This window comes from Cibotium barometz, chromosome 51, assembly GCF_041138505.1.
Source record: "Cibotium barometz isolate CiBa-2024 chromosome 51, ASM4113850v1, whole genome shotgun sequence".
Classification (NCBI taxonomy): domain Eukaryota; kingdom Viridiplantae; phylum Streptophyta; class Polypodiopsida; order Cyatheales; family Cibotiaceae; genus Cibotium; species Cibotium barometz.
This window is the reverse complement of record NC_141096.1, coordinates 36,315,510-36,341,220: the sequence shown is the minus strand read 5'-3', so window position 1 is coordinate 36,341,220 and position 25,711 is coordinate 36,315,510. Positions and strand designations below refer to the sequence as shown.

The 25,711-nt window shown below is 42.9% G+C and overlaps 1 protein-coding gene across 2 annotated transcripts; it reads right to left on the bottom strand.

The window, feature by feature from the left end:
• Window positions 1-250: 250 nt before the first annotated feature.
• On the bottom strand, window positions 251-20,011 carry LOC147609596 (F-box/LRR-repeat protein 3-like). Of its 2 annotated transcripts, none has more exons than XM_086787413.1 (7): window positions 19,067-20,011; window positions 2,650-2,775; window positions 2,257-2,361; window positions 1,775-2,168; window positions 1,525-1,654; window positions 1,095-1,389; window positions 251-1,005 (listed from the first exon to the last, which is right to left on the bottom strand). In XM_086787413.1, the coding sequence occupies exons 1-7, from the start codon at window positions 19,706-19,708 to the stop codon at window positions 754-756; spliced, it is 1,944 nt and encodes a 647-aa protein (XP_086643539.1). In that variant the 5' UTR covers window positions 19,709-20,011; the 3' UTR covers window positions 251-753. The 2 variants fall into 2 exon arrangements, with proteins under 2 accessions (XP_086643539.1, XP_086643540.1); XM_086787414.1 differs by having other exon boundaries at window positions 790-977; window positions 19,067-20,010.
• Window positions 20,012-25,711: the final 5,700 nt, after the last annotated feature.

The following is a 25,711-nucleotide window of genomic DNA, read 5'->3' as shown; positions in this document are numbered from 1 at the left end:
AGGGTTTTACATAGAGGGCTCTTTCAAAATCCTCTCAATATATGTGCCTGTATAATCTATCTGGCTTTGAGCAAAAAGCTAGATTAGCTAAATTCAAGGCCAGTTTAACTGATTTACAATCAAGAATTCAGTCCATCTTGGCATTTTTCTAAGGCAGTAAAAAAGCCAACAGCAGAAATTTATGAACTTTTTTTAAGAAAAAGAAGTTGGAAAAGTATTAAGTTTGGAAACCAATTTTAAAAAAGCCAAATTTTTAAACCATTGGGATTTTATTAAAATCCATAATGTAACCAAAGATCTGAAATTCTGCCTTGGGACTTCAAAAAACCTACAAAATTGAAGGCCTTCAATACAAAAGATTCACTGCGAAACCCCATTACTCCTAAAATTTTACCTCGGGTGGCCTTCTTTTTTGAAACCCTTTTTTTTTTTTTTTTGGGTTGGGATCAATAATAATTATATATATAAGCTTGAAAGATGTCCAAAAATACTGAAATACAGTAATCCCTACAGTCCTCTACAAATCACTTCTGTCTTCTTTTTTGATACCCAATTTTAAAAAGTGGGCTTCATTTGAAGGCCAAAATGAGCTTTAAAGCCCACTGCAGCCTTCAAATTTCAGCACTGAGATTCCAGGTTCCTCAAGCTCACTGTCTACTCCTTGGTCATCTAGGTACTTGATCCTCACTGAAGCAAAATCAACAACTGTGATAAAGTACAAGCTTTGCTTGACACCATAAATGGTAGAAAAGATTATGACTGTTTTTCCATCCATCTGAGCCTGCATCCACGCTTTTCCACAAGCTCAATTATCGACAGTGGCAGTGTGCTTTTCAAGTGGCCCAAAAGCTTCACTTTCTTCAAGCTTTCACCGGCAAGTAGCAGTTCAAAGAATCCTCTTATGCTCACATTCTTCACATGAATAAGCCTCATGTTCTGCATGTAGTGAAGCTTTGCAACAGCGACAACCCCTTCATCTGTTGCCATACAGTAAGACATGTTGATCTGCCAAGGTCTCTGTTAAGTCAGTAAACTCAATTTAAAACCAATTCCAGACTGACTTAAACTTGTTACACGTTAGTTGAAAGTGTCACCTGTCTAAGATTTTTGCAGTCCTGAGCCAATGCAAATGGTACAAAGTCTTCCAAAGATGTGCAGCGCTTTATGTCTAGCTCAACTAAACGCTGGCAACCTTTGGCAACAGCTATCAGTCCAAGAGATGACACTCCGGTGCATCCACGTATTTCTAAGATACCCAGATCACGCAGTTGGGCAACGGCCATGAGAGCGGTATCAGTGATATTAGTGCAGTATGACAAATTGAGTGAATTCAATCTGGTGCATCCCTTGCAAATTGCAGCAATGCCTGTATCACTGATCTCAAGAGACCTAGCAAGTATTTACCCCATGATTACTTTTGAGAGCATAATAAAGAACCAAGTTTCAAAAGCTTCTGCTATATTATTACAAGCATCCAATAGCACAGCAAACAGTGGCAGAGAAGTTAATGAGTTGATAAGAAACCTATAAATATCCAGCTCTCTTAGGTTGGAGCAATTGGATGCAATGTAAAACAGCCCCTTGTCATGGACACTATCACAAAATCCCAGCTTAAGTGCCCTCAGAGATTGGCATTTGGCCACTGACATCAATCCTGCAAAGCAATAGAGCAGCAAATGGATCAGAACCTCATTAAACAACCTCAAGACTAACATGGAAACATGCATATAAGATAGTTGGTTATCTCAGGATTACAATGGTTATTAAGACATGCCTGCATCATTCAGGCTGCTGTCAGTGAAATCCAACTCTTCCAAGCAATGGCAAGAATCACCCAGTTTATGCAGCCCATGCTCCGACACTTTGGAGCACTGCTCCATCTTAAGGCTGATGAGGCTTTTGCAACAAGTTGCTATGCAAGACAGCCCTACATCGGTCACTTCACGACAGCATGTCAGATCGATCTTCTCAAGACTAGAGCAGCCCATTACTGTAGCTGATAAGCCAGTATCCGTAACCCCCTTGCACTTGCTTAAGCTCAGCTCTTTCAAGTTTTTGCAACACTTTCCAACCAATCCCAAGTTGACACCACTCACATCACAACCATCAAATCGGATGGACTGTAGCCCATTGAACCTAAGAAAGCTATGCAGCATGGCATCTGTCACCTGCACAACACAGCAACAATAAGCTTATTTGATTACATTTACCACTCAGACACAGCTGCTATAGAAGCCTGCTATACACGCAACTTACCGAGAGACAGTATGAGAGTGTTATGTGTTGCAAAGAAAAGGCACCATTTGCTAAGCCCATAATTCCTGTAGGGCTAACACTTCGGCACCTTGACACATCCAGTGTCTGCAAGAGGAGCATTGTCAACATAGGCAAAAGGCCAGTCCCTCTCAAACAAACCATTGAACAAAACACCCACAGACGAGCCTAAATTTGCATGTAACATGCCCAAATCTCATTAGATCAAGGAGATAATCATATCAATATGTTTAGTTTTTAAACCGCTACAACTTGATTACTTTTTCCACAAATTACTTAAGGATTTGTGATGTGGCTGCACATCTTCTTTTACACATACATGAGTAGTAAACTACAAATGCACAAATATGAAGAATACTAAAAGGCTTCCAGAACCTGCAGCGATTTGCTTCCATTCCTGAGATGTGCCAGACCACCATCATCCACACGGTTGCACGCTATCAAACTCAACTTCTCAAGATGATTCAGCTTTGATATTGCAGACAGACCAGTGTTCGTTATCTGCCACAGTTACAATACATTCTGTCAACCTAATCTGCCTTTGGACATGCGTGTATACACACATGCAAAACTCTCTCTCTCTCTCTCTCTCTCTCTCTCTCTCTCTCTCGATGCCATGACATGCTTCCATCACAAAGGCCTAATATTCTCTTAGTCATCAGAGGTATTGGCTGAGGTAGGCATTACCATTAGTGATCATGAAAGGTTGTAGGTGATGATGCTTTCAACCCCTTGTTCATCATGTCCTCTTTCAAACCATCACTGACATATACCATATGCAAACACTAGATGCAAACCATCTTCCACCGTTGGCTCTCGAGTGAGGTTGAACGTGGTAACGCCCAACAGGGCCTTCTTTATACCAAGGTCACCAGGGAACATTTCACTATGCTGAAACGATTTATTTTGGAACAAAATATTTCAACACTAGGTAGGTGGACAATGAAACGTTGGACCGAAACGATCATATACATAAAATGTGAAGTTACTGTTTTGTCCAGCCCTAAAAAGGAAATTTTAGGGAGTTTTTATTGGTTTTATTTAGGATTTTTGTGTCTTTGCTGCTGGCCAACAGCCTTTAGGCTGGCCGACTAGCAGTCCCTCACCATATATATAGGTTAGCCTCATCATTCATCAAGGTGTACCATTTCTTGACCATATCCGGTACCATCTGCTGTTGCTGTTGCTGCTGCTGCTGCTGCCTGTCGGCGCATACACCATGCCTGCATTATCTTCATCGCTTGTCAGCCTCAGCACATCAGCGTTTTACTACTGGCCAAAACTTGGGACAGCAGCCCACTCTCTGCTACAGGCCACACCGTGGGACAGCAGCCATCTCTGCTACATTCAGAACATCAGCGTTACATATTTGTTCATGAGACTCCAGGAGACTGCAGCCCTCTCTGCTACGTGGATTACATCAGCGTAACATGTCTGATCATGGGACAGCAGCCCTCTCTGCTACAGTAGAGCATATCAACGTTTATCTTCAGCTCATGGGACAACAGCCCTCTCTGCTACATAGAGCACTTATGCGTTTTTCCTCAGCTCTCACCATCGGGATAGCAGCCCACTCTCTACTGCATTACACCATCGGGATGGCAGCCCACTCTCTGCTTATCTTCACCATCGACACCACTCGGGATGGCAGCCCTCTCTGCTCTTCACCACCCCTCAGGTACGCACATAGTTATCACGGTACGAAAATACGATACTGTAGATACGATAGCGTACGGGAATTTTTGGTACGATATGAAATTTTCGGATACGGGGAAGGGTCTATACAGTGCTTGAGGAACCAAAACATGGAGATGTGTCTCTCCCAGTTGGATCTCCCAATTGTCTCCAAAAAAGAACGTGCATGGGTAATGCAATACCAAACGTCTCCCAATGTAGCATTAATGACTAAGGGACCATCCTTGCACAAATACGAGCAGTGCATCTAGGGTGATAGGTTTGGGGACTCCTCTCTAGATCAAAATGGCCATGTCCAAATCTTCTCCCTTGTACATAACTTGAGGATCTGACTGTCTAGCCTACCTATACCAGGGATCCCCAAGTGATGTAGCAAGATTCTCTGATCCTACCAATCAAGTGTACACTACTAGTCTACCTTGCCATATTTTTTAGGTCTCTCAGCAACCGAATACTGAGTGGACACGAAAGTTACGAAGTATTGCGGGCATTTGAGATCTTCTTAAAGCAAGATTTCTATTTTTTTTTTTAGCATTTGGAATTTTTTTCTCAAGGTGAATGTGTAAAAAAAAAAAACACATATTATAAATCATTCATAATTTAGCAACACTAGTACACAAAGATGCACAAAAACAATTGAAATACAAACATGATGCTATATAAATGTCAAATGAACTACACTGCATACAACATGAAGTCCTGCTGAAGCTGAAATCCTAGTACATAATACTACTAAGTACAAACACCAATAGCCATATGGCCGGCTCTCACTCATCATCATCCAAGTCTGAAGATGAGGATGATGAGTAGTCTCCATCTGTGAGGAGATTCCTATCAAAATCATATAGTGGCTCCCGCTCTCCCACATCACGTGGTACATTAATACTCGATATCTCCTCAACAATGGTAGAGGTCCCAAGTATCTCCTCTGGAGGAAGAGTCTGCATTTGATGCTTTGGACCACCTCTACTGATCGTTGTGGCAGCTCTTTCTCTAGAATGTGCACCACGAGTATACACACTGGTGCCTCTAGAGGTGAAAGGACAACTCTGCGAAGCTGAAGAAGTGAGGGAGCTGGTCGTGAGAGCTCGAGACCGAGCTCGAGTGACTCGTCTATCAATGGTTATTAGAGTATTCTATCATCTCTTGATCAATGTGTACCTGTTGCTCATTGGTCAGTACATGACTCATGTATTGATCTCTCATGGATAGAAGCGTGGTGTCCATGAAAAAATCTGCACTCTTATAGAGAGGATGCACCAGTGCTGCCATACTATGAATTGGACGACACATCCAATCCCATCTCCTCTCTACAAGGCGCATAATCTCATCCACCCTATGAATGCCAACAACCATAAGTACATACTACGAAGAGTAATTTATAAATACTAAATATTAAATAGTCATTGCCATTTACAATTCAATATTTAGTGTTCACCTGTGGATCTGGAGATGATTGTACATGCTGCAAGCTCTCTCTTCATCTTGTGGAAAAGATGATAGAGTATTCCCATGGTAGACCCCTCCATATCTGTGACGCGCAAGAGGATAAAGAGGGGTTTCAAGACTATGGTGAGGTTATGTGTTTCTGTCTAGAACTTCTCATCTAACACCTTTCTTTAGATGGCCCTTGTGGCTTCATGATTTGTATTATGCATTTGCCTCCAAGGTGCATCAACCACTGATCGCCGAAGAGCATCTCGAACATCATACAAACACTCCAAGACTAAATACATATAAGCTAATTTGCTCTTGGAGGATCGTATGATATCTTTTTCACACTATGGGAGCGAAAAATAGCCCATGCTTGATGCTTACGTGTTGCATCCTCGATGATAGGCTTCACCCAACTCAAGCTCCCAATACCTTCCATAAGAAGATCCAAGGAGTGTGCAACACAAGGAGTCCACACAATGCTTGGAAACTCTTCCTCAATCAGCTCATCCATCCTCTTGCAGTTAAAATCATTCTCTGTTACCACTTGCACCACATTCTCTAACCCCATCTCCACAATAGCCTGACGAATGTGGTGGTAGATAAAATCAGCTGTGATCTGCTCCCTTGCCTTGCCTGTATCAACTGCACGCAAAAAATAGGTGCCAAGACATGAAGAGACCAAGATATTTATTATGTGGCACCGCCTCGTGTCACTCCAACCATCTGAAATGATGATGCAACCAAACTTCTTCCAACCTTCTTTGATAGATGGAGAGAAGTCTCAATCCTCTCCTTCTCTTCCTCCAACATGGTGGTCATCATCTTGTTGTAACTTATACTCTAAACGTGTCCACCCACCCATCCACGCTGCCTACAGCTGCAACATGGCAATCATCCTCTTCCACTGGTCCGTGCGTAGCACATTGAAAGAGATATTGCACTCAATGAGTGCGCTCTATCTCAATCTCTACCCTACGTTGTCTCTCCTTGATCCATGACATGAAGTGCAAGGAAGAATCAATGTTGCGTTGCCTAGAAGGCTGCCCAATAGGTGCAAAAGAAGCAGGCACTTCCTCATCCTCAGAAACCCTAGCTCTCTTCCTGCTAGGTACTACATCTATAGGCAAAGCATCCAACAACACATCGTCATCAACGATAGTGCTACGAATCTCTCTGCCATGTGGAAACTTCTTGGGGTTTCCCTTATAATGTTGCATTGCCTAGAAGGCTACCCAATAGGTGCAAAAGAAGCAGGCACTTCCTCATCCTCAAAAACCCTTCCTGCTAGGTGCTGCATCTGTAGGTAAAGGATCCAACAACATATCGTCATCAACGATAGTGCTACGAATCTCTCTGCCATGTGGAAACTCCTTGGGGTTCTCCCTTATAATAGCATCAACTATCTCTTGTGGAATGCTTTGGTACCTACCAATTTCCTTGCTCCCCATCTTTGACATGTGGTGGATAACCCGCGTGATCAACCTAGACTCTTGCAAGAAAAAATAACGGCACTTTCAATGACGGGTGCATGAACCTGCTGATGATGTGCTATAAAGGATGATGGTGTGTGCAGCCCAGTAAGGATTCGGTGCCTTAGGTATCTTGGACAAGTTGAAATTTACAAAAATCAATAGTAGAAACCACATTAGCGGATAAATTTTCAAAAATAGAGAGTAAGAAAATTGAAAAAAATACATAAAATTAGAGGGATTTAATTTTTGAAAATCAATCATGAAATTGAAAGAAATTTAAAAAAAGGATTTAAATTAGGGAGATTTAAATTGGGGATTTAATTAGAGATATTCAAGGAGCTGAATTTTTTAAAATGAATCATGAAATGGCAAAAATTTAAAAAAATGAGTTTAAATTAGGAAGATTTTAATTAGGGATAACTAGTTTAATTAAGGGTATAAAAAATTAAAATTAATTTAATTAAAGATAGAATTAGTTGAATTAAGGGTTAAGAGAGAGAGAAAGAGAGAGAGAGAGGTAGAGAAAAAACGTAACGTGTATGTGACGTGTAGAGAGAGAGAGAGGGAGAGAGAGCGAGAGAGAGAGAGAGAGAGAGGAAATGCGTGAGTGTGTCATGAATGATGAGATAGAGAGAGAGAGAGAGAGAGAGAGAGAGAAGAAATGTGTGACATGTGGAGAGAGAGAGAGAGAGAGAGCCCTCAGCCATGGTTGCACCTTGGGGCAAGGAACCCGACTGCAGCCTGCAACAAGTACGAGTATGACAGCAGCAAGCGACGGTAGCAATACACAAGTACGGGTCACGAGATACGCGGCGACAGCACACAAAAAGAGGCGAAATGAAAAATAAGCGATATGGCACATGAAAGCAACCCGTTTGGAGACAAAAAAATAATAATAAAAAAATAAAAAAATAAAAAATCCACGTCATCTGATATGGAATTCTATCGCACATGAAAGCGACCCGTTTGGAGACAAAATAAAAATTAAAAAAATCCACGTCATCTGATCCGTACATCGTATGGAACGTACGGATCCATGCTGTACGAACTATACGGATTAGTACGGAATGCAACTTTGACCACTACACCACTCTTGACGTCAGCCCTCTTTGCTCTTCATCTACCACCTCAGGTGCCGCAACACCCTTGTCACCAGAGCCTACATCACCTCATCTTCTGCTGCTGTGACCGCTCCCTATACGAGGCCTACGGATCGGAAGACAGTATATATATATTTAGAACATTTAATTTAACTGTTATTAAACAATGGAAACAATATCAGCAACACAAATACTGGAAATACTGGAAATACAAATGACACCAGCATTGGGGCCGGAAAGGACCGACCCCCCCTCAATACTTTTTTGTATTTCTTGGAGTATTTATATTTGTATAAGTGTCATGGGCCTGACAGGCAAGATTTCTCCACAAGGGAATGAAAACAACCTAATAAAACTGGTTCAAGTTGATGAAGAGATGTTGGTCGGAGTAGCCCCAAACCTCGGAGTAGCCCCAAACCACAGGCTCATTCCCACCTTCACTGGGTGGACATCTGCCTTTCACTGGTCTTCCAAGATCGTGCACCAACAAGCATGCCCGTACTAACGCAGGCCGAGGGGTACACCGCGGAGGGAGCATGACCTGGTTCTCCCCATAAGCTTTGCTCCCAAATTCCCTGGTGAGTCAAACCTTTACTGGCTCTCAGAAGCGAGCGTGGTTAACAACACCACACAGGGAAATATACTGACCACACTAGGAAGAACATTCCTAAGCATGGTCAGCATATATATGCTTTGCTCTTGCACTACACAACTTAAAGAATTCTCTGAATTTAAATTAACAAATTTCAGAATCACACAAATGAGAAAACATGAGGACACCTGGTACGGTGAGTACAATCCAAGTACAACAGGTACAATTTGTAGCGGGTACAATCAAGCACATCAAGTACAGCCAGATAGTATTCAGGTTCTGTACTTGCAACAGGTTTAGCAGCTACATTAAATGCTTTACACGTGTGTAGGTACAACCAACCAAGTACTATGCAAGTACTGTACTTGCAACATGTACAACAGATACATTAAATGCTTCACACGTGCAGGTACAACAGATACTGTTTGTATAACTGGTACAGTGGGTTCAGCAAGCAGGTACATCAGGGACAACAGGTACACCAAATGATGTTAATGTAAAGGCCAACAACAGGGCTGGATATAGGTGTTGATGCAGCAGCCCCGGCAGGTTCAAGAGCAACAGCCACAGTTGCATTTTTGCAGGCGGGTGCAATACAGCAGTGGTAAAGCAGGTACAGTAGAGCTGTGTGGTGGGTACAACATGGCTGCAAAGCGGATACAGCATAGCTGTAAGGCGGGTACAACACGGCTGCAAAACGTGTACAGTACGGTTGTAGGCGGGTACAGTAGGGCTGCAAAGCGGGTACAGTATGGTTGTAAGGCGGGTGGAATTTAGCAAGCCTTAGGCGGGTACAACACGTACAGGTACGAGGCAGCCGGCCAATACCAAGAATGAAGGAGAGAGAAAACCACCAACCTCACATGGAAAATTTCCAAAAAGAGTCCTATGCAAGGCTTTTTTTTAAAAAAAGGTTATAAAGCCTTAAAACCAATTTAATACTATGGGCACCATCAAAAGAAGGTGTCCAGCCCCTTTTTAAAATGTGTGTCAACACATTAGCTTATAAACATTAAAGTTAACCATAGTTTATGGATGTTATCTTTTAAAAAGGCCAAAATGAAAATACTTACCACCTGTTCACACGCCACACCACCAAGTCAGCAAACAACATTCCATGAAACTTGTACAAGAGGTTCCTGTCGGGCACAAAATTGGCGTGACAAATATAAATAAATATGTACTGGTCTTCCTATGGAGTGGTGGTCCCGTAGGTAAGACACCATCCTAGCCATACACGGGTGACACCAACAGGCTCCCGTCCATACAGCACGAAGCAAATCACACACGGGTGACACGAAACTAGTTCCCATCCATGTGACGCAGCACTCGTCGCACACGGGTGGCACTAATCTGGCTCCCGTCCATGTGACACCATAAAACTGGCCCTTTCACATGGGACACTAGCCTGGCCCCATGTGAACATGGCATAAATCTGGCCGCTCTATGGAGTGACAGTCCCATAGAAGTGGCTCCACAAATGGAGATGGACCAAATTGTGACATCCCCCCGGGCTTCTAAACAGTTGACCTCAACTGAAAAGCCTCAAGATATGCCTCTAGAAGCTGAGGATAGTCAGTAAAATAATCCTCATCTACCCACTTTGCATCAATTGGTAAATAATTTTTAAATTTCCCAAGGTATCTCCTAGAAAGCTTCCCATGTGGTAACTTTCTCTTCTTGTGAAATACAATCTGCTCTCGCTGAAGGATCTCCTCAAGCTCATCAACTTCTGGTGGATCTTCTGTGAGACAGGCTTCTTTGGATCTGGCCCCACATACTTCCACAAAAGACTCACATGAAAAGCATTGTGAATCTTCCAATGGTTGGGTAAAGCAAGCCTGAAGGACACTTCATTGATCTTGTCAATCACTTTGAAGGGTCCATAATATCGAGTAGAAAGCTTTGGATATGATCCCTCTCGTCCCGGCCTCTTCCGAAGCCTAGCTTTCTCAAATTTTAGCAATACCCAATCACCTTCCTTGACTTGCATGTCTCTTCTATGCTTATCTTGTGACCTTGCAATGGCTGTCCGCACCTAAGCAAAGGCTACATCCAAGTCATGCACATACTCATCGACTGCAAAAATCTCATCCTTTGTACGAAGGATGGGTGGCAAGATCACTCTGCCATAAATGATCTCAAACGGGGCCTTTCTCGTGGAGGCATGAACTGTGTTGTTGTAGGCAAACTCTACAAGTGGAAGATACTTCTCCCATGCAGTCTTTTGATCTGCCACACAACACGTCAACAAATCCAACATGGCTGAATTTGCAGCTTCACTTTGGCCATCCGTTTGGGGTTCATAAGCTGATGAAAACTCAAGTTTAGTGCCCATGTTATCAAATAAAGCCCTCTAGAAGAGGCTCGTAATCCTGGGATCTCTATCCCCAACAATGGACTTAAGCATACCATGATGCTTGAAGATGCTAGCAAGAAAAAGCTTCACCATATGATCAACTTTAATGGTTTTCTTTCCTGGAGTATGTGCAATCTGAAAATGAAACATGGAAAGAAAGTTTGCCATTCTCATTTGCTTCTCCGAAAGCTTTATTTGAGATAGAAAGTATCTCAAGCTTTGATGATCTGTCTTTACTACAAATTCAGTCCCAAGAAGATAATGTTTCCATATCTTTAAGGCATGAATTACAGCCAAGAGCTCTTTCTCATGGATATCCATATGAAGCTCGGCATCATGCAATCAACGGCTCTCATATGCAACTGCATGACCTTCTTGATTTAGGACAGTCCCTAGACAATCGCCACGAGCATCACATTCCACTATGAATGACCTTTGCAAGTCCGGAACAATCAATTCGGGTCCACATATGATAACATTCTTGAGTTGCAAGAAGACATCCTACTTCTTTGGGGTCCATTTAAAAGTGGCTTTCTTCTTCGTGAGATCATGTAGAGGGGTGGCAATCATAGCAAAATGCCTGTAACATGAACATAAGCCCAGAAAACTACGTACTTGATGTACATTTTGCAACTCTAGCCAATTCCAAATGGTTTCAATCTTGGCAGGATCCATTCTTACACTATCCTTGGATACAATGTGACCCAAATAGTGTATCTCTGAAAGAAAGAACTCACTTTTCTTGGCATTAATGAAGAGTTTATGCTTCCGCAACTCTTCAAACACTGTGGCCAAATGAGTCCTATGCTCCTGCTCATTCTTGGAGAAAACCAAGATGTCATCAAAGAATACACTTGTGAATTTTCGATGGGATCGGAATATCCTATCCATAATATGATTGAATGTGGCTGGGGCATTGGTGAGACCAAAAGGCATCACCAAAAATTCATACAATCCAAAAGCTGTCCTAAATGCAGTTTTGTGGACATCTTGTGGCACCACTTGTATCTGGTGATAACCACTCTTCAAATCAATACGGCTGAAACAAGCCGAGCCATCAAGCTTATCCAAAATGTCATCAATACGCGGGATTGGAAATGTATTCTTGATAGTAAGTTTATTTAGAGCTCCATAATCCACACACATGCAGAATGACCCATCTTTCTTTTGAACAAGAAGCACGGGAGAACAATAAGGTGAGAAACTTGGCTGAACCAAACCTTTCTCCAAAAGCTCATTAACCTGCTTCATGATCTCTTCTTGTTGTGCGGCACTCATACGATATGCGGGTTTGTTAGGTGGAGAACTACCTGGCACAAGATCTATGATGATCCTCGGGCCTTTGAGGAGGTAGTTCACTAGGCAATGCATCAATAAAGCAATCTTTGTATGCATGAAGAAAATTCAGCCTATCCTGAGTCAAAACATCCACATTTTCATGACTTGGTTCAATGCTATCACGAACAAGAACCAAGTACACAGAAAGACTCTTTTACATTGCTTTATTAATCTGGATGTGAGATACAACTGGGACAGAATCCCCTTCCTTGCCAGCATCAATAACATGCATGCGGCCTCTATGCATAAAGGAAATCCTGTTTGTCTTGTACTCTTTGCGAGGCTCAAGCCTATGATGCCATGGCTTGCCAAGCAATACATCGCATCCATTAAGTGGGGCAACCAAGAAATGCTCATGATCAAGATAACCCTGAATATGTATGCGCAACTTACCAAATAAGTGGGGTAACCTACACCTCTTTACCAACAAAGGCAGCTCTGCTTCAATTTGAGGCCCCCCATGTCCTCAACCTCAATACCCAAGGCGACTGCCATCTGAATAGAGATGAAGTTATCTGTTGCACAATCATCAAACATAAATAGAGCGGGTTGATCCTTGATTTGACCCCATGCTTTGCATACCATCCTCTCTTTTCCATCATGCTTTGTGTTTCCCTGCACATCGAAAACTACATGCACATTTGCCTTGGGTTGCTTGTCCTCATGCTTTGGTTTGCGATTGGGGCATTGTCTAAACATATGCTCTTTGCTACCACAAGAAAAGCATTTCTCCTCTTTTGCATATTGCTTCCTTTGCTCGGGGATCAAGCCAAATTTGTTCTTCTTTGGCCCATGATCCTTGGATGAGGTATTTTCAACTTTACCTTCTTTCTGGACATCCCGGAAGCTCTTTTTAGGTGGTTGTTTACCTTTTTGCAGGTTTGGGACAGCCTTCTCATTGCCCTTGGAACCACCTTGATCTTGCTTGATTTTGAGCACCAATTGCTCCGTAGCAAGAGCAGATGCTATAAGCTGTTGTAGAGTGTGTTTCGGGTGCAGTTCAATGCCCGAACGATAAGCTGGTTGCAATCCGGAACGAAACTTTCTCTTTCTTTCATCCTTGGAGAGTTGCATAAAGGGAGTTACCTCAAGTAACACTTTCCAAAACTTATTAACATATTGTTGCACACTTTCATTATCTTTTTGCTCAAGTCTATCCCACTTTTGGGTGAGAGTTTGCTCCACATTAGGAGGCAAGAATTGGGCATAAAATCTGTCCTTAAACTCTTTCCAAGTGCAAATGGAATCTTTGGCGGTCTTTTCAGTGATCCACCAATGGGCAGCTGTCCCCTTCAAGAACATGCTTGCATGACGAATTTTGGACTTCTCAGTGAAGTCCTCATCACTAAGCCACAAAAGCTAGCACCTTAAAGGCATCATACTCTCCATGAAAGGCATCAAATTTCACGGACTTGTCCCCTACCTTGAACTCCTTGAGCTTCTTGGGATGTGGTACATGTTCTTCTCTTTTTCTCCTCTCCTTATCCAACGGGGCAGCTTTCTCTGCATGGGCTTCATGGGCAACCAAAGATGTTTCAAAAGGCACGGTGGCATGTGCATTATGAATCTGTGGCCCCGATGCATGTGACCTCTCCAAATGATGCAATGTCTCACCACGAGACAACTCAATAGGTAAAGTCTTTCCGCTTGCATGCCGACCATTGTCCCCATGATGTACATTCTTGGAATCCAAATGGCCTTGAGCATGCATAAATCTGTTTCCTCCCGTGTCCTAAGGAGTGGATGCATGGCGGACCGAAACTTCTTCTTTATGCAAGTATGATTTCAACCTTTGAGTGGCTGGGTCTCCATGCTGCAAACGGGGTGGATTCTTGAACATAAGCTGTCCATCCTCTCCCTCTTTAAGGTCACCCTTGTAGATAAGATAAGAGAGTGCCAGTTCCCTTGGCTTCTTACCCACTTCTCGAGCCATAGACTCAAAAGTCATGTCCACCATAGCATCAGCTTTCTTGGCTTCTATGACACTTTGTACATGAGATCTTCATGCAAGAATTTCAGCTCTTGCTCATATGCATGCAAGAGCCTCTTCATGTGCTCCAACTCAGCCCTCAATGCATTGGGCTCTTCCTCATGCATGGGTTCTTTACCACGTGATGGCTGTCCCATGTATGCACTGTCATAGACTCTCTCAAGAGGCTTATGCCTTCCATGCAATGCATCGGAATCCCGTAAAGTACTTGATTGGCCCCTCGAATTCGGCACTTCCAATGGGTTGCCCTGGCTCTCCATTGAATTAAGTGTGCGTGCTTGCTTTGGGGAATTTGGGAGCAAAGCTCATTGGGGAGAACCAGGTCATGCTCTCTCCCCGGTGTACTCCTTGGCCTGTGTTAGTATGGGCGTGCCTATTGGTGCATGGTCCCGGAAGACCAGTGAAAGGTAGGTGTCCACCCAGTGAAGGTGGGAATGAGCATGGGATTTGAGACTACTCCGACCAACACCTCTTCATCGACTTGAACCAGTTTTATTTGGTTGTTTTCACTCCCTTGTGGAGAAATCTGGCCTGTCAGGCCCCTGACACTTGTACAAATATAAATACTCCAAGAAATACAAAAAAGTATTGAGAGGGGGGCCGGTCCTTTCCGGCCCCAGTGTTGGTGTCATTTGTATTTTCAGTATTTCCAGTATTTGTGTTGTTGATATTGTTTCCATTGTTTAATAACAGTTAAATTAAGTGTTCTAAATATGTGTATATTGGCTTCTGATCTATAGGCCTCCTATAGAGAGCGGTCACATTGGTATCAGAACCCCATGGTCTCTCTCTCTCAAGAGGAGACACGGAGTTTTGAGATCAGGTGAGTCAAGCCTTCACTGGCTCTCAGAAGCTCTAAGAGCGTGGTTAACAACACCACACAAGGAAATATACTGACCACACCAGGAAGAACATTCCTGAGCATGGTCAGCATATACATGCTTTGCTCTTGCACTACACAACTTAAAGAATTCTCTGAATTTAAATTAACAAATTTCAAAATTACACAAATGAGAAAACATGAGGACACCTGGTACGGTGAGTACAATCCAGGTACAACAGGTACAATTTGTAGCGGATACAATCAAGCACATCAGGTACAACCAGATAGTATTCAGGTTCTGCACTTGCAATAAGTTCAGTAGGTACATTAAATGCTTCACGTGTGCAGGTACAACTAACCAAGTACTATGCAGGTACTACACTTGCAACAAGTACAACAGATACATTAAATGCTTCACGTGTAGGTACAACAGGTACTATTTGTACAGCTGGTACAGTGGGTTCAACAAGCACGTACAATCAGGTACATCAAGGACAGCAGGTACACCAAATGATGTTAATGTAATGGCCAACAACAGGACTGGATATAGGTGTTCAGTAACCGGCAGGTTTAAGAGCAACAGCCATAGTTGCATTTTTGCAGGCGTGTGCAATACAGCAGTGGTAAACCAGGTACAGTAGAGCTATGTGGCGAGTACAACATGGCTGCAAAGCGGGTACAGCAAGGCTGTAAGGCGAATACAACACGGCTGCAAAGCGAGTATAGCATGGTTGTAAGACGGGTGCAATTCAGCAAGCCTTAGGTGGGTACAACACGTATATAGGTACGAGGCAGCCGGCCAGTACTAGGAGTGAAGGGGAGAGAGAAAACCACCAACCTCACACGTGGAAAATTTCCAAAAAGAGTCCCATGCAAGGCTTTTTTTAAAAAGGTTATAAAGCCTTAAAACCAATTTAATACTATGGGCATTATCAAAAAAAGATGTCCAGTCCCTTTTTAAAATGTGTGTGAACACATTAGCTTATAAACATTAAAGTTAACCATAGTTTATGGATGTTATCTTTTAAAAATGCCAAAATGAAAATACTTACCACTTGTTTACATGCCACACCACCAAGTCAGCAAACAGCATTCCACGATACACTGGGGGCGTCCCCGTCCAGTGTACTGACACGGCATAACAGGCAGACACACGCAAACAAGTCATGCAAAAAACAAATTTATGCATGCAGGCATAAATGCATGTATACAAATAATGGACGAAATCTCCCTTCCATGAAACTTGTATAAGAGGTTCCTGTCGGGCACAAAACTGGCGCGACAAATATAAATAAATATGTCCTAGTCTTCCTATGGAGTGACAGTTCCATAGGTAAGACACCATCCTGGCCATAAAGGGGTGGCACCAACAAGCTCCCGTCCATACAGCACGAAGCAAATCACATACAGGTGACACGAAATTGGTTCCCGTCCATGTGACGCAACACTGCTCGCACACAGGTGGCACTGATCTGGCTCCCGTCCATGTGACACCATAAAACTGGCGCTTTCACATGGGACACTGGCTTGGCCCCATGTGAACATGGCACAAATCTGGCCGCTCTATGGAGCGATAGTTCCACAGAAGTGGCTCCAGAAATGGAGATGGACCAAATGGTGACAGCTGCGACTACCACCTCGGAGTACCTTTGCATCCACCGACGCAAGCCTTCGACACTAACCACCTCTCAGAGTGCTTTGCCTCACATCAACACAAGCCTTCATCATCGACCGTGCTTCAGCTCTGACATCATCTTTGCTTCTACACTTGCACTGGTCTTTCAAGGGGCTCTTGTCATAGTAGTTAGGGGATTGTTTGAAACGGGTTTCCTTAAAGTTTGAAACGCATTTTAAACGGGTTTCGTAAAACCAGCCCAAAGTTTCCTGCAAGTTTCCTACCTATAGATTTTTGCATGTACAAAATTTCAAATATATATACCCTATCCATCATCAATGTCAAATGATCGTGATTCAAAGACCATGGTCCACTATCCATGATCCATGATCCAATCATCCATCATTCCATGCCACACAAAAAAAAACCATACATGACACTACATAGGTTAAAACTTATAAGTTTGAAGTGTTCATGTCACATGAATCATGATGAATCAACAGTCATGGCCCAATGTCCATAAACAATACAAAATAAATTAGCCTTGATGAGGGAAAGCGGCACAAGGAAACCAAAAAAAAACTTTATCAAGAGTCGCACAGATTTCAACATTAGATTTGGGGCAAAAAAAAAGTCAAAAAATTTGCTTGAAAAAAACATGTTTCCTACAAGGAAACATTTCCACGTTTCCTTCCCTATAGGAAATACGTTTCCCAACTACTATGGCTCTTGTACATATGTTCATTCACCATTATATATAGATTCACTCACTTATTTCATGCTGTGTTGTTTTGCTCAGATCTCCCGTACATCTAGTCCTTTCGTCCACATGGTACTAGAGCTATCGTGAGCAAAGGGATTGAGAACCTCGAGAGCACATAGCACGGATCGTCTACCCGCACTCTCGGAGGACCAATTCTTCTCACCACAAGTTGATTCTCCAAACTCTGATATGGACCACAGAGGGAATGGGACTTCTTACTCAGAGGAGAGCCCCATTCAAGTCCACCCATCTACATCAACTCATCTTCACCACCTTTGCCATCACGATCGCCCTCTTTGACTTTATCAAATTTTGTTTCCAAAGGGGATACATTCCTTCTGTCAATGTGTCAGTGTGGGACCTTGGCATCCATCATCATCTCTCATAGTTCCCTTTTTGGCTTGCGAGGAGGTGTGTGAAAACAGCTTTTTTCCAGCCCTAAACAGAGAATTTATTGGGTTTTTATTGGTTTTATTTAGGATTTTTGTGTCTTTGCTGCTGGCCGACAGCCTTTAGGCTAGCTGACCAGCAGTCCCTCAACATATATATAGGTTAGCCTCTTCATTCATCAAGGTGTACCACTTCAGGTTCCACTATCTTGGATTTTGTTACATATCCTGTAAAACTAGGGAACCTTGAGGGTGTGGATGTGTGGCTGTCTAGCCACACATCCACACACTAGTGAGCCCTCTAGGTTCCCTACTTCAAGACAGCCATACATCCACACACTAGTGAGCCCTCTAGGTTCCCTACTTCACAGGATATGTAACAGATTTGGTCCTCTCACACACACTAGCAAACCCTCTAGGTTTCCAACTTTACAGGGTATGTAACAGATTTGGCCCTCTCACGGGCTATGCAGTAAGAGGATCAGAGATGCCTAGGCATGTACCTACTGGGGCTTCCCTGCCATTGAGAGGTCTTGCTGAGACAGTGGTCTTCGCAACCTTGGGAAATGGAGTATCAGTTTCCACAGCTTTACCCATGATTGTCCTTTAAGATGATGTTTACAGAAAGGGGATGAGAATGTTACAACCCCACCAATTGGAGCATCAGCCCCTTGAGTGATGGCCATATGCCTGGCGAGAGACTCAGTAGTGTGTAGCACATATGACCAAAAGAATATAAGGGCCACATGAATATGATGCGGCCGACTGGATACCCAAAGGTCATTGACATGTATATGGATGGGAGGAGAAACAAACTACGCTGGACTACAGTTTTGTGATTTTGAGAACTCATCGTCTTCTTGTCCACATTGGAGATTGAAGTCTGAGTACGCTATGGTTAGTGTTTGCTGTAAGAGCCTTGACAGATCTGTTGATGTTTCATCCGAGACATTCTAGAAGTGAATATTTTTTATTGCCTCTCATTTTTAATCGCATTGACAGTATGCTTGGCAGAGCGATGCTTCATACGCACTCAAATCTGCTAATTGCAGTCCGTAGATAAGCCTGTGTGTGTGTGTGTTGGGGGGGGGGGGGGGGGGGTGGAAAGAGGAGCGGGGAGCAACCCCATCTCTCACTCTCTCTCTCGTGTGTGTGCCATTCATCTTCCAAATGCTGCCTTACAAGCACACTACAATAAAACAGGAGATCTAGTTCTCACCTCTGTGTAAGACAGATCAAGTTCGCAAAGCTCGAGACAGTGAGCTCCTATGGCGACGAGAGCGACATCCGTGATCCCGAGGCACCATTTAAGGCCGAGAGACTGCAATTTCTGGCATCTTGAAGTCAAGAAGACAAGACCAGAGTCAGTGACATCACTGCAAAAGCTGAGCTTGAGAGATTGCAAGGTCTTTATCTGAGCTATTGCCATGATCCCCAAATCCTTTACTTGAGAACACTGGCTGAGGTCAAGATCCAGCAAAGAGACGCATTTTTGGGCGAGAACGACAAGGCCAAGATTTGTGAAGGTGCGGACTTTGGCCAGATTAAGGGAAAGGAGGCGCTTTCCGGCAGTTTGAGCGACGGACTGGAGATTTCTGTCCGAGAGGAAGGTGCAGGATGAGAGGTTGAGGTGTTGGAGGTTGGGGTAACGGCGGGTGAGGGAGAGAAGGGGATGTATTCTGAGGAGGGAGAGGCGGGTTATGCAGGAGGCCTCTAGAAGAAGGAAATGTTTGCAGGAGAGGCTCCAAGACTGGCGATCAGAGTGGTCTGTGAGCCTCTGAAGGATGTTGAGGAGGACGTGGTCGTGCAGGATGTCGAGAATGCTGGTGGAGTTGCTGTGCGGCGGGTGGGAGAGCTTCATTTTGACGCCACCGTCTTCAACTGCGCCACCGCTTTTGCTGTCTGATGCTTGCAAAGAGACGGCGTTTGCCTTCTAATGCTTGCAGAGAGCTAAGCCTCCCGTGCTGCGCCACAGATTTTGTTGTCAGCCTGGCCTGGCTGAAGAAGAAGACAGGGAAGCCGGAGGCAGGCAGACAGGTCTTCCCTCCCCCCCCACCTTCGCTCCACGAGCTCCTGCCTCCACCGTTAAAACATCATGATTGGGGGGAAATATTTTATTTTGACTCCCAATATTTCTAAACTGAGAAAAAACAAAATTTGCCTATTAAAAAAATCCAGCCGTTTGCTCAAACACGCAAAAAGGAATTTTGGAAATTGAAAGGATTTATTGTTTTTTAAATTTCAAGAAAAGGCGTCCACTGCCCACGTGGCGCGTGTGTGTCGCGCTCTAATTGGTAGATATTGTAGTGTGTGCGCTGAGTGTACCCTCCCCTGTAAGCCCGTACCTCTTCGGTCCGCCCTTGTACGTACGGGTCTACCTCCCCCGTACAGAGCCTTCCACGTCACGGAGCTTCGTTCAGCTAACCACTAGGGTGGGCTTCTTCTGGTGCAGGTACGTGCTGATTCTTGATTGCATACCCCTGGTACAGCCGTACGTCGCCCTGGACGCACGGCGTATTCGCTTTCCTCTACAAACGCACACGTCACAGACTACGTGTACGGTGCCGTTCTTACCGCTTCTTGGATAATTTCACTTTAATCTCGGTAGGAAAAAAAAGGCTTTTTCTTTGGGGGATTGATATATTTCCTTTTTTCTTTGGGGGATTGATATATTTCCCTTTTTTCTTTTTCTTTTTTTCAAAAAAAAACAGGGATTTTGTATTAGAAAAGGAAAAGGGACTGACGATTACATAGCAGATACGGGCTGTGCCCTTTCAAAAAGAACCATACTGATCTAGGGGTTACATGATTACAAGGGCATGCACACATGGGTATAGATAACAGTTGTAAGCTCTCGGGGGCCTGTTGGGGTGTACAGCGTTCTCATCGTCATCCACCTTATTGTAAATTTCCTTTTTTTTTTGAATTGACTGGAATTAGATAGTACAACACAACCATAGTACAACACAAGCATGCGTGCCACCGCTTGCACAATGAGGGTGCACCGCTTGCACAATGAGGGTTTGCACCCGTAACCTTGAGACTCTCAAGCAACACCTTTATCCATTACACTAACTCGCCGATGGCACAAGCCAATCCAAAATTGGATTGTATTTGTTATTTCATAGCGAATATTTTGATACCATCTGATATGTACAGTTGTTGCAATTTGCTAAAAAGAAAAGTAAGAATCCCAAAAGCATAACAACTATATTAAAAGAAAAGTAAGAATCCCAAAAGCAGAGCAACTATATCAAATTGCTCTTATAGTTTTTTTTTGGGAACATGATTATAATTATATTTATAAGCTGCGCAAAGACATATGCATTAGTCAACTATTTACAGTTGTCACATCACTCTTCATTATGGCTTTTTTTACTTGTAGGTTTTTTTAACATGGCTCTTTCATGCACTAAAAAGGGGGGCTCCACTACCGCCTTTATAGAGGGGCTCTTGTAAGCTTTTTGAAAATGGCTCTTTGATGCCCTAAAAAGGGGGGCTCCACTACAACCTTTATTAAAGGGTGCACTCCAATGCTCGAAAAAAACAGGAACTTAGTGTATTTTTACCGAGCTAAAATAATGAGAAAATGTCTAAGATCTTTTATTTCATCCTTATTTTAAGTATTCATTTATTATATATTTTAGTTATAAAACTGGCATATAGTATACATTTTGGGAACCAAAACCCAGTAGATTGAGGAGTTGCCCTTATTTTGATCGATTGAAAAAAAAAAGTTCTATTGGGCACTAGTGCATTCATATCGCATGATTACCCTACACATTTGAAGAGCGGGCTCCACTACGACCTTTATTAGTGGGTACACTCATATTGGCATGATTACCCTACATATTAGAAGGTAAACTAAAGCTTTTTACAAAATGAAGATTTTCTTTGGAAAAAATTTGCTTCATGTGGTTAGTGTATTTCCAACTCTAAAGAAACAAAGTCTAAACTTTTTTCAGGTTTTGAAAATTTGAGAAGTTGGAGCCCATAGCCAGTTGCAATCTTAAAAGTCAAAGGGCTAAAAGTGGAGGTGGGCTAGAGCAAAAAATGACCCCCTCCCCTTGATTGGCTAATAGCACCAATAGTTTCATCAAAGATCATACGGTTGGTTATTTTTATAGGTGTGACCTTCAAGGTCGACTTTTGAGCGTTGAGGGCCTGTTGACTGCACACTCCAATCTCTTGCCTGAGAACGTGCTCCATTTTGATCTCTTCTTGAATGTCTCTCCTTGAACAGTGATCTCAATGCGTCATTTCACTTATATATTTTTACAAAATAAGGCTTTGTAAAATGCTTTAAGAAAGGTTACAACTTGGGGTTCCTTGGAACAAATTAAGGTGTATAACCAATGCTCATTTTGTTAGAATTAATTAATGTCCTAAGGCACCTTGTGTACCTTGCAGCTCCCACCCCTTCTTTTATAGCCTCTTGTGCCCTTGCTTTTTGGACCTTCCCTTCTCTCCCCTCCTGGCAAGCACGTGCACTCTCACCTTTTGCGCCCTACTTGATCCTTTCCCTCTCTCCCCTTTCTGGGCATGTGCCCTCTCATTTCTGCCCCCTGACCCCCCCACCCTATCCACAACCCGCCTCCTCCTCTACTATGGCCCTACGTGACCTTATATCAGCCACCCCCCCTTTCCTCCTCCTCACCCATTTCCCCCCACCTCCTTCATTGCCCAACACATCTCTCTCTCTCTCTCTCTCTCTCTCTCTCTCTCTCTCTCTCTCTCTCTCTCACACACACACACACACACACACACACACACACACACCAAAATTACATACAGTAGTCTCCTCCACCCCAACTATATAAGAGAGAGAGAGAGAGAGGTGGGGGTGGGGGTGGGGGTGGGGGTGGGTATGGGTGTAGGTGCCACCAGGGGGGGATGTCCTTACCTCATAGTGAAGCACTCTTTGGTTAGGGTAGAGTAGAAGGGGGTACTTGCTAGAAGTGAAAATAGCTAAAGGTTGGGTTGTGTGCGTGAGAGAGAGAGAGAGAGAGAGAGAGAGAGAGAGAGAGAGAATGCATTAATATAAAATGATCACTTTGCATTTTTGAAGCCGCATGTTCAAGAAAGAGAGAGAGGCCCCAACATGATGCAGGCGAGGTACACAAGATCGATTTATTTCTTTCTATAAATGACACATTTACCTTATAGTTTAAAACATTACCATTTAGCCGGACACCTTACCTTTTTTTTATACGTGATATTTAATGCACCTAATAATTAAATGGTTATTTATACCCATTCATACTAAAGCTTATGCTATATTAAATTAATCGGCCCCGATTAATAAAGTGGTTTACTTCTCTTTACATAGAGGGTACTCTTAGTTGGATTGTTATAAAAACCATTTACAACCAAGTATGTGTTTATCTTGTTGAGATGTTAAGCTCAACATGAGCTGAACACTCATGAGCTGACACTCATGAGGCGTCTGCGTGACCGTTCGACATTTACATCACTAGCGGGTTTGGTAGCTGGCACCGACATATCTTCGTCAAATATTCTATAGCTAGACTACACTAACTAGTCCACACCTACCCACTTCACTTTAGCGTGTTCACATTATGGACTGCTTGTATATACTCTAGTATGTGTGTTAGTCATTTTATCTCTTTTGTAGACCTCTTTTGTTAAAGAAGAAGAAGAATAATTTTCAGCCTCTCACCTTGTGTGTTTTCTAGGGTTTGTGAGTGTGTGTGTACTTGCAAGAACTCAAGCTCCCTTCTCCCTTACATCTTTTCATGGTATCAGAGCCTGGTTCACTGAGCTAAGAGCTGAAAAACGAGCAAGAGAAGCACATGAAGCGGTATGAGGGTAAGGGATTCATTTACTCTTTCCCCTTTGTGTTGGCTACTACACCCTTGTCGGGAGCTCTTCGGGAGGCACCGACAAACGAACTCCAACTGTGGAGCTTTCTTCGCGGGAGAGCGGAGCTTAAGGGTAACTATAATGTTCTTTGAGCAAAAAACAAATTGGGTCGAAAACGCATTTTCGGGTGCGTATGGACCTCCGTTTTTCAGTTCGCAGGCATTCACAGGCATTGCGGGTAAGTTTCGATTCTCTACAGAATTCTATTTTTGGTACTACAGGAAGGGCAATTGGTTGTTCAAACACTGTGTGTACTGCAAAGAGGTCTTACAATTACCATTGGGTGTATGTATGTAAATTAAGGTCACTGGTTGTGAACCGTTTTGCAGATGTAAAAGAATACAAGAATTGGAATCAAGGAGTAAGGAAAGTCATGTATTGGCTCTCTATTAGCATACATGATACTATAATTGGGCATATACAGGATGCAAAGTCACCCAAAGAGGCATGAAAAACCTTGGTGAAGCTGTATGAAACTAACATCAAGGCACGGAAGATTGAGTTGAAGAATGAGCTTCATACTGTGGAGTAGAAAAATATGTCTGTTTGGTGAATGATTATGCCTTAAAGATCAAGGGCATTGTGGAATCCCTTGCATCTATTGGTGTTTCTATTGATGGTGATAAGGTGGAAGTATGTCTACGTGGTCTCAGGCCACAATACAAGGCATTCAAGATGTCTATCGAGACTTGGGAAAACATTCCCAATTTTACAGATTTGGTGTCAATGCTAATCTCATTGAAGAGAAGAATTTGGGTGAAGACCAACAATCTTCACAAAACAAAAACACTTCAAAGCAGCAGACCTTTTACGTCGTGGTGGACATGGACAAGGTGGTGGCCGATAGGTTATCAGAATTATGGCCAGCAACAACAACAGTCCCAGGATTCACAACAACAACACACAGGTGGAAGAGGCCAGTTTAGAGGCAGGGGGAGTTTAAAGAGGTCATGGTAATTGGCAAAGGCAGCATAATGATACACGAGGTTGTTTTTATTGTGGTAAGCCTGGACATGTGCAAAAAGATTGCTATAAGAAACAGAATGACATGCGAAACGGAAAAGTGTAGCAAAATAGTTATGCATCCTCTAGCTGAAATAATGAGGATAATGAGAGGTTGTTTGTTATGAAACATGTAGTTAATGATGTGTTTGGAAATGATGTAGCATCAGATGTATGGTATGTTGATTCAAGTGCTTTAAACCACATGACAAGTCATGGTGGTGAGTGCTTCAATGAAATGAAGAGTCTTGAAAGACCAGGTTTTGTTGAAATAAGGGATGACAATGCTCATCCGATTGCCCATGTTGGAGATATGCTATTGTCTATGCAGGATAGTAAGGTGAAGTACCTTGTAGAGGTACTTCATTATCTGAACATCACAAAGAATCTAGTTTCTGTTGGCCAGATGATTGAGCAGGGTTTATAGGTCCGGTTTAACCCTAATGGTTGTTATGTAGAAGACTTTAAAGACAAGTGTAGATTGGTTGCAAAAGGCAATAGAGTGGGCAAAATGTTTACATTGAATGTAAATATGCCTGAAGTGAGTGTTGCAATGTTTGCAATGGTTCAGGAGTTGTTGCAGATACAGACATTTGGCATAAGAGAATTGGGCATTTAAATGTGCAAAGAATGAAGTCTATGTAGACTAAAGAAATTATGACAGGGATGCCTAAGTTTAAGGTTGAAGAGGTATGTAGAAAGTATGTGAAGTATGTCAATTTGGAAAGCAAACAAAGCATATATTTCCATATGACAGAAATGTGAGCTGGAATGTACTAGATGTTGTGCATTCAGATGTATGGGGTCCTACGAAGACTATGTCTATGGGTGGCTGTAGGTACTATGTAACATTCATTGATGACCACACGTGGAAAGTGTGGGTGTATTTCATGTAGGAGAAGAGTGAAGTTTTCACTCATTTTTAAAATTTCAAAGTGATGGGGGCTGAAAAGCAGACAGGGAAGCATGTGAAGTGCCT

Coding starts and splice junctions, on each gene's coding strand:
- LOC147609596 (XM_086787413.1), bottom strand. CDS start 19,708: ATGAAGCTCTCCCACCCGCCGCACAGCAACTCCACCAGCATTCTCGAC. Junction 2,776..19,066: donor TTGATCTGTCTTACACAGAG/GTGAGAACTAGA, acceptor TAACTGTGGCAG/ATAACGAACACTGGTCTGTC. Junction 1,390..1,524: donor AGAGAGCTGGATATTTATAG/GTTTCTTATCAA, acceptor AATACTTGCTAG/GTCTCTTGAGATCAGTGATA.